At 45.5% G+C, this 14,027-nt stretch overlaps 1 protein-coding gene across 2 annotated transcripts; it reads left to right on the forward strand.

Moving 5' to 3' along the window:
- Nucleotides 1–1,947: 1,947 nt before the first annotated feature.
- Nucleotides 1,948–10,729, forward strand: Fam3a (family with sequence similarity 3 member A). 2 transcript variants are annotated; one of them, XM_026777813.1, is made up of 9 exons: nt 1,948–2,511; nt 4,359–4,472; nt 4,972–4,995; nt 7,724–7,847; nt 7,973–8,031; nt 8,416–8,466; nt 8,774–8,858; nt 8,942–9,068; nt 10,023–10,729. In XM_026777813.1, exons 1-9 carry the CDS (start codon nt 2,499–2,501, stop codon nt 10,116–10,118), a joined length of 693 nt encoding a protein of 230 aa, XP_026633614.1. In that variant the 5' UTR covers nt 1,948–2,498; the 3' UTR covers nt 10,119–10,729. The 2 variants fall into 2 exon arrangements, with proteins under 2 accessions (XP_026633614.1, XP_026633613.1); XM_026777812.1 differs by lacking the exon at nt 1,948–2,511 and adding an exon at nt 2,865–2,950.
- Nucleotides 10,730–14,027: the final 3,298 nt, after the last annotated feature.

The following is a 14,027-nucleotide window of genomic DNA, read 5'->3' on the forward strand; positions in this document are numbered from 1 at the left end:
AGCAAGGTATAAGCCTTGTTTTCTAAGCACCACTAATCTGGCAGATACTTGGGTGACCTATCAGTTTGAGAATATTAGTAGCTGGCAGCTTCTACTGAGCCCTACTGAGGAGGGCATTGTGCCCAAGGTTGATGCCAGAAGTACATGAGGCCACCAAACTCGGTGACAAAACACAAACACAACCCCCTGACTACAGCAGAAGGCTGCTAAAACAGATGGCCTTGACCATGGTAAGGAGAGTGCCTCTGAAGGATTGTTGGCTAATATAGAAACTACTAGATTCTTTCTAGATTCTTTTTTGGTTTGTTTTATATTCATTTTGTTATTATTACTATTTTATCTTTTTTTCTTTACTCAATGTTTTCTTTTAAAAATTGTAATTATTGTGTGTGTGTGTGTGTGTGTGTGTGTGTAGGAGGAAGTCAGAGAACTGTCAGATCCCCTGAAGCTGGAGTTACAGGCAGTTGTGAGCAGCCTGATGTGAGTGTTGAGAATCAAACTCTGGTATTCTGTAACATTATTCTGTATATGTGCTCTTAACCACTGAGCCATCTGTGCACCACATGCAAGCCTAATGCCTGAGGAGGTCAGATTAAGTCATCAGATCCCCTGGAACTGAAGTTACAGATGGTTATGTGGGTACTGTAAAAATGAACCTGAGTCCTCTGAAAAAAGCAACAAAATAGTCTTAACCACTGACTCATTTTTTTTTTTTGGAGTGGAGGTTCAAGACAGGGTTTCTCTGTATAGCCCTGGCTGTCCTGGAACTAGCTCTATAAATCAGTCTGGCCTCGAATTCACAGAGGTCCGACTGCCTCTGCCTCCCTAGTACTGGGATTAAAGGCGTGCACCACCACCACCCAACAATTTTTTTGAAGATAGGTTTTCATGCAGTTCAGGCTGACTACAAAATCCTAGCTGATACTGTCCTTGAATTCCTGATCTTCATCCCTGTACTTTCCAAATACTGGGATTAAAGGTGTGAGCTAGCACACCTGGCTCCATTCCCATCATTTTTTGAGACAAGGTCTAATGAAGTTCAGGCTGACCTCGAACTTGATAAATGGCTGAGAATGCCTTAAACTCTTGATCCTCCTGTCTCCACCTTCCAAGTGCTGAGATTACAGTACCCAAGCTGAAAATGTTATGTTTAACCAAAACAGTGCTTCTGTAAACTTTTTCTATATTTTGGAGCATTACCTAAGTGGGGTAGAGTTCCTGTAAATCATTGGGTCAAAGGACAGGAATGTTGTTTTACTTCTGTCCAGCTGCTGCCTGAGAAGACAGATTAATCCAGCTGAAAGGACCATCCCAGCTGCCCTGGCACTCTAGGTGGTAGAGACAAAAAGCTCAAGCATGAAGATGGATGGTAACGTTCCAGACAGCCCCTCACTGAGTGATACATAAATCAGAAAGAACACTCTCTGGGAAAAAATACACACATAAACACAAAGCAGAAAGACAGCAACCAACAGCTCTAGGACTCAGGCTTTGTTTTACCTCCATATGTGCTTTCTGGACTTCCCATATTTTTAAAGAACACATGTCAACCTTATGTCGTTATCTGTATCCCCAGATCCATCTTACCAGCCATGAGAGCTCTAATCTCAAGACAAAAGCAGAGTTTCAGCTCACCAAATGTAGAAATGGAAGCTCTCCCACTGAAGAGAATGTGTGGAGGCAGCGGGGGAGCTGATATGGTGGTTTGCGCCTATAACCCCAGCATGAACTATAGGGTATGGTCCCAATTTAAAAAAAAAAAGTGAAAAAAAAAAGTGTAGAAGGAGATTTATCTGGCAGCAATGACTCAGGCTCTTTCTAGGAAGCTAGGAGGCTGAGCTTGAGCTCAAGCAGCAGAGAAACAGCTTCTCCAGGCACCTCCCACCTAGCCTCTGGTGAAGAGGGAGGAGGCGGGTCTGGAGGTGGAGCGTACGCGAGGACCTGAGGCCCCACAGCGCAGCCTATGGGCGTATGGCGGAGCGGCGCCTATGGGCTGTGGCCCTCCCTGGGCCGCCATTGTCGCGCCTGTCAAGCTTGTCTACGTGACTCGTTTGCTTCACCTCGCCGGCCGAACGAAACCACTGGGAAATTCCCTGATCCGGTCTGCGTCTCCCTACACCCAGGCAACGTCCTTGGCCGCTGGGTCTCTGTCACCAGCCTCGAGAGGACGACCCGAGCCCCGGGCCTAGCACGGGAGGGGCCCGGGTCTGGGAGAATAATTGCTACGTTCCAGTCCTGGAGGCTTCTGTTAGCCAGACTGTGAGCCCTGACGGGTTTTCAAGGCCCTGCTGGCTAGGCAGTCGTGCTTCTCCCAGCGCTCATGAGGAACTGAGCCTAATCTGGTGTCTGGAGGAACAAGTTGTAGCACCGATCGCGCCCAGCACAGACTTGCCCCTTCCCCACCACCCAAACCTACTCTCCTGCTTCATTCCTCCCAGATCCCACGGTCCCTAAACAGTGCACCTGCCGGAGGTCCCAACCCAGCGGGAGAAGTGGACATGAGGTTGGCAGGTGGGTGGCTTCCACAGCGAACGTAAGAGAGTCCAGGTGTCCTAGTGGCTGTGTCAGGACGGGCTCGGGTAGTCACTGGTTTGTTACTAATGGGTGACTGTGCACAAGCACTTATTTTATGAGCAAATTCTTTCACCTCTAAGGATTTCAGCTTCCCAAACTATAAGTCAAAGATTGATATTTAGTCAATTGACCCAACTCAAATAACAGGCCAGATGCTTTTTGGAAAATGACTTGTGAGGAAAGGGTTCCAGAGAATCTAGTGACTGGGTCGGGAGGGGTGGAGAGTAGAAGCGAAGAGACGTGGACTAAGAAGAGAATTGACGTAGGTGCCTGTGAGGTTGGATATGATCCAAGTGGCTGCCCTGCTGTCAGCTGGAAAACTAAGATGAAGATGCCTTGGGGGGATGAAAATGGTTTATGGAGGGGACTGATTGCGGTAAGAGTAGAATTTGAGAACTGGTAAGGTAGCAATTTCATGGATAAATCCTGGTAAGGGTAGTAAGGAACTGACTGGGAGGATGTGGGTTCAAGACAGATCAAGACTAGAGCCAGAAAATAATGTGTCATTGTCACATGGTGTTTAACTTGATAACTGTGGTAGATGAAATCTCCCATAAACAGAATATGCAGACAAGAGAAGGCAGTCTGAAAAAGAATAGCTTTTAAGGAGAGAGTAATCAAAGATGGCCTAACCAAAAACAAAAAAAAAAAAAAGAAGAAGTCCCAAAGAATCAGGTCAAGAAACTGTGGTGTCCAAGAAGCTAGCAGTGAAGTGTTTGTATCAGGATGGCTAGGGCAGCCCACCAAGATGTCGAAAAAGAGCAGACAGGCAATCAGAAATGTGACATGAAAGTCATGGATGGTCTGGTTTGGAAGGTCATTTGTTTGCTGTTGTGGTGGCAAGACTAGATTGGTAGAATTTTGGGAGAGAGTGAGGGGTGAGATGATAGAAATCACAATGTAGATGACTTTTTATGTGTATGCTGGGGGTGGAACCCAGGGTCACATGCATACTGGACAAAAGCTCTACCACAGAGTATAAAGTTTTAAAGAATTTGGTGGGGAAGTGGAAGGTGAGGAGTCAGAAAATGAGATTTTTCTTACAGGAGCTCTATTTCATTTTTATCTTACTAAGTTAGGACCTTTTAATAATCTGAAAGTGAGATAGAAAGAAGGAAGGAGCCTTAGCACAGCATACCTAAGACAGGAGAGAACTTGATGGATCTTGAAGCAAGTAGGAGAACTGGTCTTTATTTTTTTTAATATTTATTTATTTATGATGTATAGTGTTCTGCCTGCATGTATGCCTGCAGGCCAGAAGAGGGCACCAGATCTCATTACAGGTGGTTGTGAGGCACTATATGGTTGCTGGGATTTGAACTCAGAACCTCTGGAAGAGCAGTCAAGTGCTTTAACTGCTGAGCTATCTTTCCAGCCCTGAGAACTGGTCTTTAAATGGAATATAGATCCTCCATCAGAACAAAAGGAAAGGAGAGGCAGATGGTTGAGTTGTAAATACAGACAGTTTCAGAGGAAAGATGCTGAACTTGGTGATATGGAACCTATTCGGAGCTTGAGTTCTAAAAGGTTCCTCCCAGCCTGCTGGGGAGAACCAAACAGAGCACCTCAGCGTTTGAACTCACTTTCTTCCCTCCACAAGGAGGGAGGGAGTTCAAGTCTCCTTCTTGGGTCTGGTGGGTAGCAATGGGTTCCCCACCTTTTAATCCTTCCATAACTCATTCCCAAGTAGAAGGGGAGATCTGGTCGTGTAAGGCAGTGGGTCATTGCTGCGTTTGTTCACTGCTATCTGAGATGGGCCTGCCCTGTGTCTACCCTGCCTACAGGCCCCCTGCGCATCGTGGCCCTAATCATCACTATGGGTCTCACCTGGATCCTAGTCACCATCCTCCTGGGTGGTCCTGGTGGTGGCCTTCCTCGAATTCAGCAGTTCTTCACCAGTGAGTTTGGGGACCCTCTTGCTTCACTAACAGGTTAAAATATGGGGTGTGATGGTTGGGTTGTCCTTCCCCTTCTTGAATAGCTTCTTTTTGCTGCCCTTAGCCTATCTTCTAACACAAATGCAGCCTTGTTGTCCCTACCAACTGACCTAGAGAGCAACACCCCCTAACTGCAATCCAATATTGAGTAGAAATTGATAGAGTAAGAGTAAGGAGTGGAAAGCCCTCCACTAAACATTGATCATCTTGGACTTTCTGCTGGGCTCTGACATATACAAGGGATTCTGCATCTTAGTACCAAGTCACCTAAGCACTACTTATAATTCCAATTCATCCTTTTCCTGGAGCAGGCAGTTTTACATCAGGGCATCATTGAGACTTGAGTGGGGAACATGCCAAGTGTAGCCTGATATGGCCCCAAGTCCGTGATCCTGGCTGCTCTGCTATATAGGCTCCTGGAGGCCTCCATGCTAACAGAAACAACCCTCTGTATCCACAGGCCCAGAGAACTCAGTGACAGCAGGTAAGCTGCCTGTCCCTTCCCTGTCCCCTCCTGTGCCTGCATATCATACTGCCTTTTGTGACAACCCTGCCTGCTCCAACCTGCCCACCAGGACTTCTGTTGTCCATCTGACCCTCTAGCCACTAGCTGTCATAGCTTTCTGTTCTGTGAACCTAGTAAATAAGGTATCCACCATCAGAAGGCTAGAGAAGCAGACATAGTAAAAAAGAAAAAAAAAACACTCCCATTCTCTATGGAAGACACTGGAGAAAGGAAGTAGGGCACTCATGGTTCTAAGCAAATCCCAAACATAGCAGGGCAAGGCAATTTTTCTAAATCTCAAGTTCTAAAAAGAAATGTCTATGTTCAGATACTCTGCTTCTAGACCCACTAAAGTGACCCCATCCTCTGGAATGGGAGATAGTGTCACCCTCTGAGCTTGGACCCTCTTTGGCCTCTTCATTCCTGGCTCTATCTATATTCAGAATCTTCCTTCCTTCTTTCTTTCCTCCCTCCCTCCCTTCCCTGTTTCTTTCCTTCCATATTTCCTTCCTTTCTTGCTTCCATCCTTATATTCTTCTTGTCTCTGTCCTTTTCATAGACTGATAGTGTTTCTGTTTGTATAAACTTCTAACAAAGTTTGTTGGCCTCTCATGGGATTCATGAGGGCCCAGGTTATATAAGACAAGAGAATCCTCCCATTTCGAAACCAGGCTTCTGAGAGGCGGGAGCACATCCACAATTACACACTTCATTTCCTTAGCAAATCCTAAGCTAGCCATCCTCTTTGTGTTCTCTCTAAAGGATGCTTTTTAAAAAATATATAATGCTGGAAATTGAACTCTACACTGAGCTATTTTCCTAGCCCATAAAATATTTCAGATTTTTTTTTTTTTGGATAGAGTTTCACTCTATAGCACAGACTGGTCTTGAACTTACCTATGTAGCTCTCAAACTGTCAGTGATCCTCCTGTGTTATCCTATCAAATGCTGGAGTTACAGGTTTGGACTGCTTTCTCGGTTTTTATACTATAATTAGGCTAACATTTTCTTTCTTCCCTTCTTTTTTTGTGACAGGGTTTAATTCCCAGACTGTCATTAAATTCACTATATAGCCAAGAGTAACCCTTAAATTCTTGATCTTTCTGCCTCCATCTCCCAAGTGCTAGGATTTGTTTTCAATCTTCATGTTCTAGCTACTTCATGATCGATAGTTCTTTCCCCAGCTGCACTGTCTGCTCACATTTTACAATGAACAGCAGCAAGCAAAAAAAAAAAAAATCCCCAAGCCGGGCGATGGTGGTGCACGCCTTTAATCCCAGCACTTGGGAAGCAGAGGCAGGTGGATCTCTGTGAGTTCGAGACCAGCCTAGTCTACAGAGCTAGTTCCAGGACAGGCTCCAAAGCCACAGAGAAACCCTGTCTCGAAAAAACAAAAAAAAATCCCCATTATAGAGATAATACCTTTACCGTTGTTTGAGAGTCTCCTCTGCTAAATATACAGAACAATTGACACTTTATAACAAGGATGACCTTTCCTCCCACGCCCAGTTAATGGCTTCTTCAACTTCCTTCTAAGATCTCACCAAAAGACCTGTAATATTCATGTTCCTATCAACACTTTGTTTAAGACTTACTATGTAGCTCAGAATAGCCTTGAAATCATGATTCTCCTACCTCAGCCTTCCCAGTGGTGGGATTAAAGATATGCAATAGCATATCTGGTTTCACTCTGTATTCCTATTAGCAGGTTTTCTTTTTTTTAAGCAGTGTAGACTGTTTCTATTATATACCTCAAAACTCTTCATCCTTTGTCCACTCAACCCAGTAGCAAATCCATTTCCACATTCTTGGGTATTTGTGTTATTTGTTTATATAAACCCCCAATTCCTGGCACCAAAACATATATTAGCTTCCTGAAGCTTCCCTAAGAAAAGTAGTGCCTTAAACAAACCAAAATTTACTTTGTTACAATCCTGGAAGCAAGAGTAGGAATGAAAGTGTCAGGAGGGCTGTGCTCCCACTAAAAGCTCCAGGTAAGGGTCTGTCTGTGCCTCTGCACATCCTAGAAGCCTTCTATGTACCTCATCTTGTAGCTGCATCACTCTGACTTTTGCCTGTACTATCTCACAGCATTTCCTTCTGTGTGGTTTTATCTCTTCTAAGGACACCAGTCACACTGCATTAAGGGCTCAACATAATCCAGTATGACCTGAACATAACTTACCTGTCTTAAAGACTGTTTCCAAGCAAGACAACATTCTGAGTAACTAGGAATTCAGACTCCAGAATATTTTATAGGGTCATAATTCAAGCCATTATAGAGATCATCCCCACCCTCATCCTGAAGAAATCCAGAAGTTAGCAGAGCCCCCATGCTCCACCCACCTACCTCAGTTCATCTACTTTGGTCTGACTGTGTGCCCCATCCATGGAACTTCCACCCTGACTTTCTGGACCTCTGCTTTTTTCTGGTTGGATAAGGGTTCCAAGCCAACTCTCAACCCCCATTCACTTTTCCTATCAGTAGCAAAAAAGCTACTGGTCTTATTCTTGGTGTGCCTACACCCTTGCCAACTTACTACTTGGAAGCATCCCCAGCTTTGGGTATGAGCCCCACCCACCTCCTTCCCCAGTTCCATGCACTATGACTGCTCCTTCAGCCCTATGGCTTGTCCTGACCTCCACCCTCAGATCTTAGGTGATACCAGGGCCAGGCACATGGGTCACATCTGCTATCATTACTCAGAACCAAGGGCCAGGAAGTACAAGTGCGGCCTGCCCCAGCCATGTCCTGAGGAGCACCTGGCCTTTCGCATAGTCAGCGGGGCTGCCAATGTCATCGGGCCCAAGATCTGCCTCGAGGACAAGATGTGAGCATATGGGCTGGGAAGTGGGAGGGGAACTTGAGGCCAAGTCTGCAAGGGCCAAGGGCTAAGGGCTATATGAGGAAGAGATATCTGATATGACCACAAGAGATCTTCTGCCCCCCTGTTAGGCTCATGAGCAGCGTCAAGGACAATGTGGGCCGTGGGCTGAACATTGCCCTGGTGAATGGTAAGTCCCCCATGTTGTGGGGTCAGCGTTCAGACCATAGAAGCAGATTCATGCTATGGCCTGCCCCCTCCACTCCATCACTCCCTATGCAGGTGCAGGTGGCTTCTGGGTACTCCCAGGGAGGCTTGTGGGGAAAAAAATCTATGCCACCCAAAAGCTCTACAAAGGAAGTTACCCAGTGAATAACCAGTAGTGGTGGATGCATAGCGCCTCATGCCAGAGGCTCCATGGGCTGTAGCTCTGTGAATGAAAGGATGACAGGGCATGCTTGAAGCTTCTGGAAGAGCTACCACCTTCCATGTTTGAGCCTGGGAGAGGGGCTGAAGCATTAAGGTAGCATGTCCCAGACAGTTTGCTTAGCAGGTCTTCCTCTTCTTGCAACAGGGGTCAGTGGTGAGCTCCTGGAAGCCAGAGCCTTCGACATGTGGGCTGGAGGTGAGTAGCCACCACAGCATCCTATTATATATTTTCTCCCTGAAGCCCTGCCCTCTGTATCTTTGCGTTCTTATAGCTTTGGGTTCACAAAAGGGGATAGGGGATCTCTGTCTGGAGTCTATGTTTTGTGACCAGATGGCCGTAGCTTCTTTACCAGTTTGTCTGTGCTTATACTGGTAGCCCTTAATGTGGAATAGCCCTTGCCCAGTCCCTACATTGTTTTCCTCATTAGAAGAATATTGTTTGGTGGGGAAGGGCTGCTCAGTGGAACCTAAAGCTCCATTGCCTCTGGGCCCATCTCCAACAGATGTCAATGATCTCTTAAAGTTCATCCGGCCATTGCATGAAGGTACCCTAGTGTTTGTGGCATCCTATGATGATCCAGCTACCAAGTAAGTAACTATCAAGTTTAGCTTCAGTGTTGTTCCAGTACAGTTACAGTCCCAAGTTCATATTTCTTCTTACTGTGTGACAGGATGAATGAAGAGACCAGGAAACTTTTTTCTGAACTGGGCAGCAGGAACGCCAAGGAGCTAGCCTTCCGTGACAGCTGGGTGTTTGTGGGAGCCAAAGGTGTACAAAACAAGAGCCCTTTTGAGCAGGTACAGCAGATAACCTGGCACTTCTGCCCCCTAGCCCTGGTAACCTTGCCACCCCTTTTCTTTATACCAAAGCTTCCCTGAATACATATTTCAACCTAAAGAGTCTTTAAAAGTCAGAATGCCCATTGAATATAACTAAGAAATCTTTTTCACAGACATTTTCAGGATGCTCAGTTCAGGGATATAGCTCATTTATGGTAGGTGTTTGAACAGCATACATGAGGCCCTGCATTCAGTACTTAGCATTGTATAAAACTGGGCATGGGGACACACCTGTAATACCAGCACTGCGTAAATGCAAAAAAAAAAATCAGAAGTTCAAGATTATCCTTGGTCATATAGTGAATTTGAGGCCAGCATGGGCTACATGAGATACTGTCTCAGATTTAAAGGGAAAAAAAAAAGATGTTCATTACCATCCTAGCTTTGTCACAACCTGGTTTCCCAATTTATACTACACCCTTCTTTCTCAATCTTCCATGGGTTCCCTCTTAGGCTACACCAGTCATATGTTGTGCTAGGGGCTGCTAAAGAGGGGAGGGTCCCTGGTATCATCCTTACCTAAGAAGGTTCCCAGCAAAAAGTCTTAGGTAGGCCAAGTCCTGCTCTCAACAAATACAAATTTCTCCATAGCTGTGGCTGACAGAAACAAAAGACAAAAAAAAAAAAAACAAACTTCAAGCTCATGCCTTCCAAGACCCTTCACCCCAAACTCGGCAGCAGCTTCCAGTATTTCCCTGAAGCCAGGGCCACATGGACTTCCTCCAGTCCACAAGGCTCCCTCCCAGTCATGGTGTATATCAGGCCCATGGTCCATCCCCAGTTCACTTGTGAGAGAATAAACGACTGCAGCCATCCCATTTTCCCTGCATGAAGGGAAGGGCACAAGATTGAAGAGTACCCTGGTGATTGGCCCCTGAGGGCTAGGTCATAACTTCCTGTTAACCCCTACAGCATGTGAAGAACAGTAAGCACACCAACAAATATGAGGGCTGGCCAGAGGCCCTGGAGATGGAAGGCTGTATCCCTCGAAGGAGCATGGCGGGCTAGCACAGCAGAGCCCTGGGACCAGACTGAAGGAGGCAGCATGGCACCAGTATAGGGTGGAGGCCTTGCCCCATGCCCAGGCATGAGGCTCCCCTGCCCCAACACATCAGGGCTCGAAAGTGACTTCAAGGTGATGAGAGCTGCAGGGCTGGGGCATTTCACTTTGTCATGGAGCTTAGGTAGCTGTGTCCTTGTTTTCCTAAAGCTGATCCCACAGTCAGTTCCACCCAGCCCCTTCCTCTGCCTCTCCTGTGTCATCTTCTATTTCTTGAGTGCCCCAGAGGCAAGGGTCTTCAGTGCTTGCTCCTTTCACTGGAGCAGCCAATGGGTAGGTTAGGACATCTTCCAGAACGTCTCCCTCCCAGAGTCACTGCCCTGCCATCGAACCCTGTTTTCAGTGTGATCCTTTTTAAGTAAGCCATATCAGAGTTTAATCAGATCAAACCTGAATGGAGGACTGGCCTTTGGTGCCCAAGTAGCTGGAGTCCAATCAAAGTTCCTCATAAAGTATACGGTAATATGCAGATTGTCAGAGAGCTCACCTTCTAAATGACCTGTTTGTTAATAAACTAATCAATTTCAGTGGAATAAAATGCATTCAGATGTTGTCCTCAGTGGAGAGTCAAAGATGGTGTTGTCCTTTGTGTATGGAGGGGACAGATGAGTCCCAGAGGATCAACCAACATATTGCTCTTGGAGCTTGAACAGACAGCCTTTGTCAACAGGCCCTGCAGCTCAGAAGTGACTCAAATAGGAGGCAGAATGGCATCACCCATTGCCTTGATTAGAGAGATGGTTCTGTACTCTGGAAACCAAGGAAACCCACCAACTCTCACTGGCCCAGTGTGAGCCTATAGGGAGACAGATGGGAATTAAAACTGTTACAGGCACTAAAATATCAACTCCAGGAGTGCAGAAGCAACCTGGTTCCAAAATGGAGAAAACACAACTTAGACTTCCTAGATGGGAGACATCAAGGCATAGTAATTTGAGGAGCCCATAAGGAATCCCTGAGGTGGCCATGCCAGAGGTGACAAACTTAGAAGTCCTCCTGCTTTCCAAGCCTTCAGCCCATCAGTGTTAAGTACTGTGTCTCAAGAAAAATGGTAAGAGCAGACAGGCCTTAAGAAAGGAGAGTAGGGCTGGGTGTAGTAGTATGCATCTATTCTAAAACTTAGGAACTGGAATGCGCTAGGAGGTTCAAAAGTTAAAATTAAACCATGGCTACTTAGCCAATTCCAGGACAGCCTGGGTTACATGTATGAGGTGCTGTATCCAAAAAGGGGGTGGGGGCTGGAGGAACTCAATTAGATAAAGGCACTTGCTGCCAAATCTGGTGATCCCCAGAACCCATGGTAGAAGGAGAGAACCAACTCCTGCAAGTTGTCCTCAACCATGTGTAGGCACATACATGCACATACACTAAATAAGTAAATGTGAAGAGAGATAAAGGAAAAGGAATGGAAGTATTCAGTAGCAGACATATGCTAGTTTAGAAGTGTGGAGTGCCAAGGAGGAGAGGCATGCCAGGAAAGAGAGAGTTGTATATCCAAGACTAAAGGGGGCAAGCAAGAAAGTCAGCAGGGCTCAGCTCCTTATCTCAGATATAGTGATGATAACAGTTAACACCCAGCCCTCTAAGTCTGTACCAAACTCTGGCTCTGTTTCTCTGTTGAGATTGAAAGCAGAAGCCACCAGGCCCAGCATTAGTTACTTGTTTTGTTGTTTTGAGAAGGGTCTCACTATGTGGCCCTGGCAATGATCTCACAATGATCTGCTTGTTTCTGTCCCCCAAGTCCTGGGATGAAAGGCATGTGCCACCACATTCCACTGCTTTTATTTGTTGGTTTGTTCAAGTGGCCTGGAACTCAGAATTAGGTATGGCAGACTAGCCAGTAAGCTCCATTTATCCACCTATATCCCCCTTCCCAGTACCGCTCCCACACCAAAATATTTGTCTCTTGAATCTTCTATTATGGAAAGTTTCAAAAATCTCAAAGAATAGAGAATAATATAAATCCAGTACACCTTTCACTTGCTTCCACAATGTAGCCAGTATTGCCTCAGCTACACTTAAAAGGCTCCCAGCGGAGATCAAGAAAGTTTCAGCTTATTCATTCAAGATTTTAGTTTTAAAGCTGAGCAGTGTAGGTGCTCGCCTTTAATCCCAATGCTGAGGAGGCAGAGGCAGGTGGCTCTCTGTAGGTTCAAGACCAGCCTGGTCTACAGAGGGAGTTCCAGGACAGCCAAAGATACAGAGAAACCTCATCTCAAAAAAAAAAAAGAAATTAAAAAAAATAGTTTTAAGCAACTAACTTACATGGCTCACACAACACTAGGAAGTCTGGTCAATAATGTCAATTACAAAAAAAGATAAAGGTCACCTAGAGGTTAGGAACCAGATGAGTAGGCTCCCTAGGTTAGCAGCTTACTCCCAGGTGAAGCAGAATCTCACTGAATGTGCTTACTATGATGCTGGTAGGACAGAGACTTTCCTGTGCCTCCCAGACAATTGGACAATTGTCCTTTTGTTTATATGTGTTTATCTGTGAGTTTGTGTGTCTGTCACCATGTGTGAAGGTATTTATTGGCAAGAGGACAACCTGTGAAAATGAGTTCTGTCCTTCCACCATGTGGGTCCTCCCAGGGATCAAACTCAGGTCATCAGGCTTAGTGACTTTATTCACTGAGCCACCCCACTGGCCTCCACCTTTTTTTTAAGACAGTCTCTCATTGGCCTGCAACTCACCAAGTAAGCTAGACTGGCTTGCCAGTGAGCCACAGGGATCCTTCTGTCTTTACCTCCCCAGCATTGGAATTACAAGCATTACCACCATGTTTTGTAGATTGAATTTAGGTCCTCATGCTTGCAAGCGTTTTACCAACTCTGTCCAGTTGTTTTATAAATATTAACTAAGTGCCTGTGTTCAGCAGTCACTGCTGCACAATAGGAAGAGAGCCACAGATAGGGCAACACAACTTATCTCCCCTTTGACCCAATACAGGCTAAGAAGCTGATAGTGGGGAGCACTGTGTAAATTACTCCCAAAAGTTTCAGGACAACTTTGAAGGCTAACTCTCCTTAGTTGAGATTGGGTTATGGGTTTGTCCTACCACCAACCTAACTGGCTATGTACATCAGAGCATGTACCTACCCTAGAAGTCTGTATTAGGGTCTCCCATGTGTTCCAAGAGTGTTGGTGGGACAGTTGATGCAGATAAAACAAGGTGTTGCAAGCTAATCTAGCTGAACAAAACAACTGTTGTTATTATATTTCATACAAGTATTGGATGCACCTTGCACATATCTGTGTAGATGCCTTCCTTATCTGACTGGAGAATGGAATATAAGCTGCCTCTCAGGGTCACTACTGTGGTCCTGTTGCACATTTCAAAAGGTCTCCCATCTGATGTTGTCCCAACTCTTACTATTGTTTTTTCTCTGATCCAGATGACTTCTCTTTTGGAATTTGATGTTTTTATCTAATATAAATAGCTCTTCCTTATTCTCTTCTGAGGTAAAGTATTAATTCCCATAGCAAATTTCAAATATTTTCTTGCCTCTCTGCCCCCTTTCCTGCAAACAAGGCTGCCAAATTCTTCATGTTAGACATCCCAACTCTCCCTCTGGCTTTTCAGAGGAGGCTGAAATGGCTAATGATAACAAGGAGAAATCTTCTGACCAGTCTTCTTACCAAATTTTCTCCCCTGATTCCAGCACATAGCAGTAATTGGTGGCTTTCAGGTGGCCAGGCCCAGGTGAGTTCCACTCAACAACATGATTTCCACCAAGGACACAACTCTTAAAATTTCTGTCCCGACTTTTTTTTTTTTTTTTTTTTTGGTTTTTCGAATTTGGAGCCTGTCCTGGAACTCGCTCTGTAGACCAGGCTGGTCTCGAACTCACAGAGA

Source organism: Microtus ochrogaster, unplaced genomic scaffold (genome assembly GCF_000317375.1).
Source record: "Microtus ochrogaster isolate Prairie Vole_2 unplaced genomic scaffold, MicOch1.0 UNK85, whole genome shotgun sequence".
Classification (NCBI taxonomy): Eukaryota; Metazoa; Chordata; class Mammalia; order Rodentia; family Cricetidae; genus Microtus; species Microtus ochrogaster.

Excerpts from the sequence above, each read along its gene's own strand:
- Fam3a (XM_026777812.1), top strand. Across the intron at positions 4,473-4,971 it reads AATTCAGCAGTTCTTCACCA|GCCCAGAGAACTCAGTGACA; the intron begins GTGAGTTTGGGG and ends CTGTATCCACAG. Across the intron at positions 7,848-7,972 it reads ATCTGCCTCGAGGACAAGAT|GCTCATGAGCAGCGTCAAGG; the intron begins GTGAGCATATGG and ends CCCCCCTGTTAG.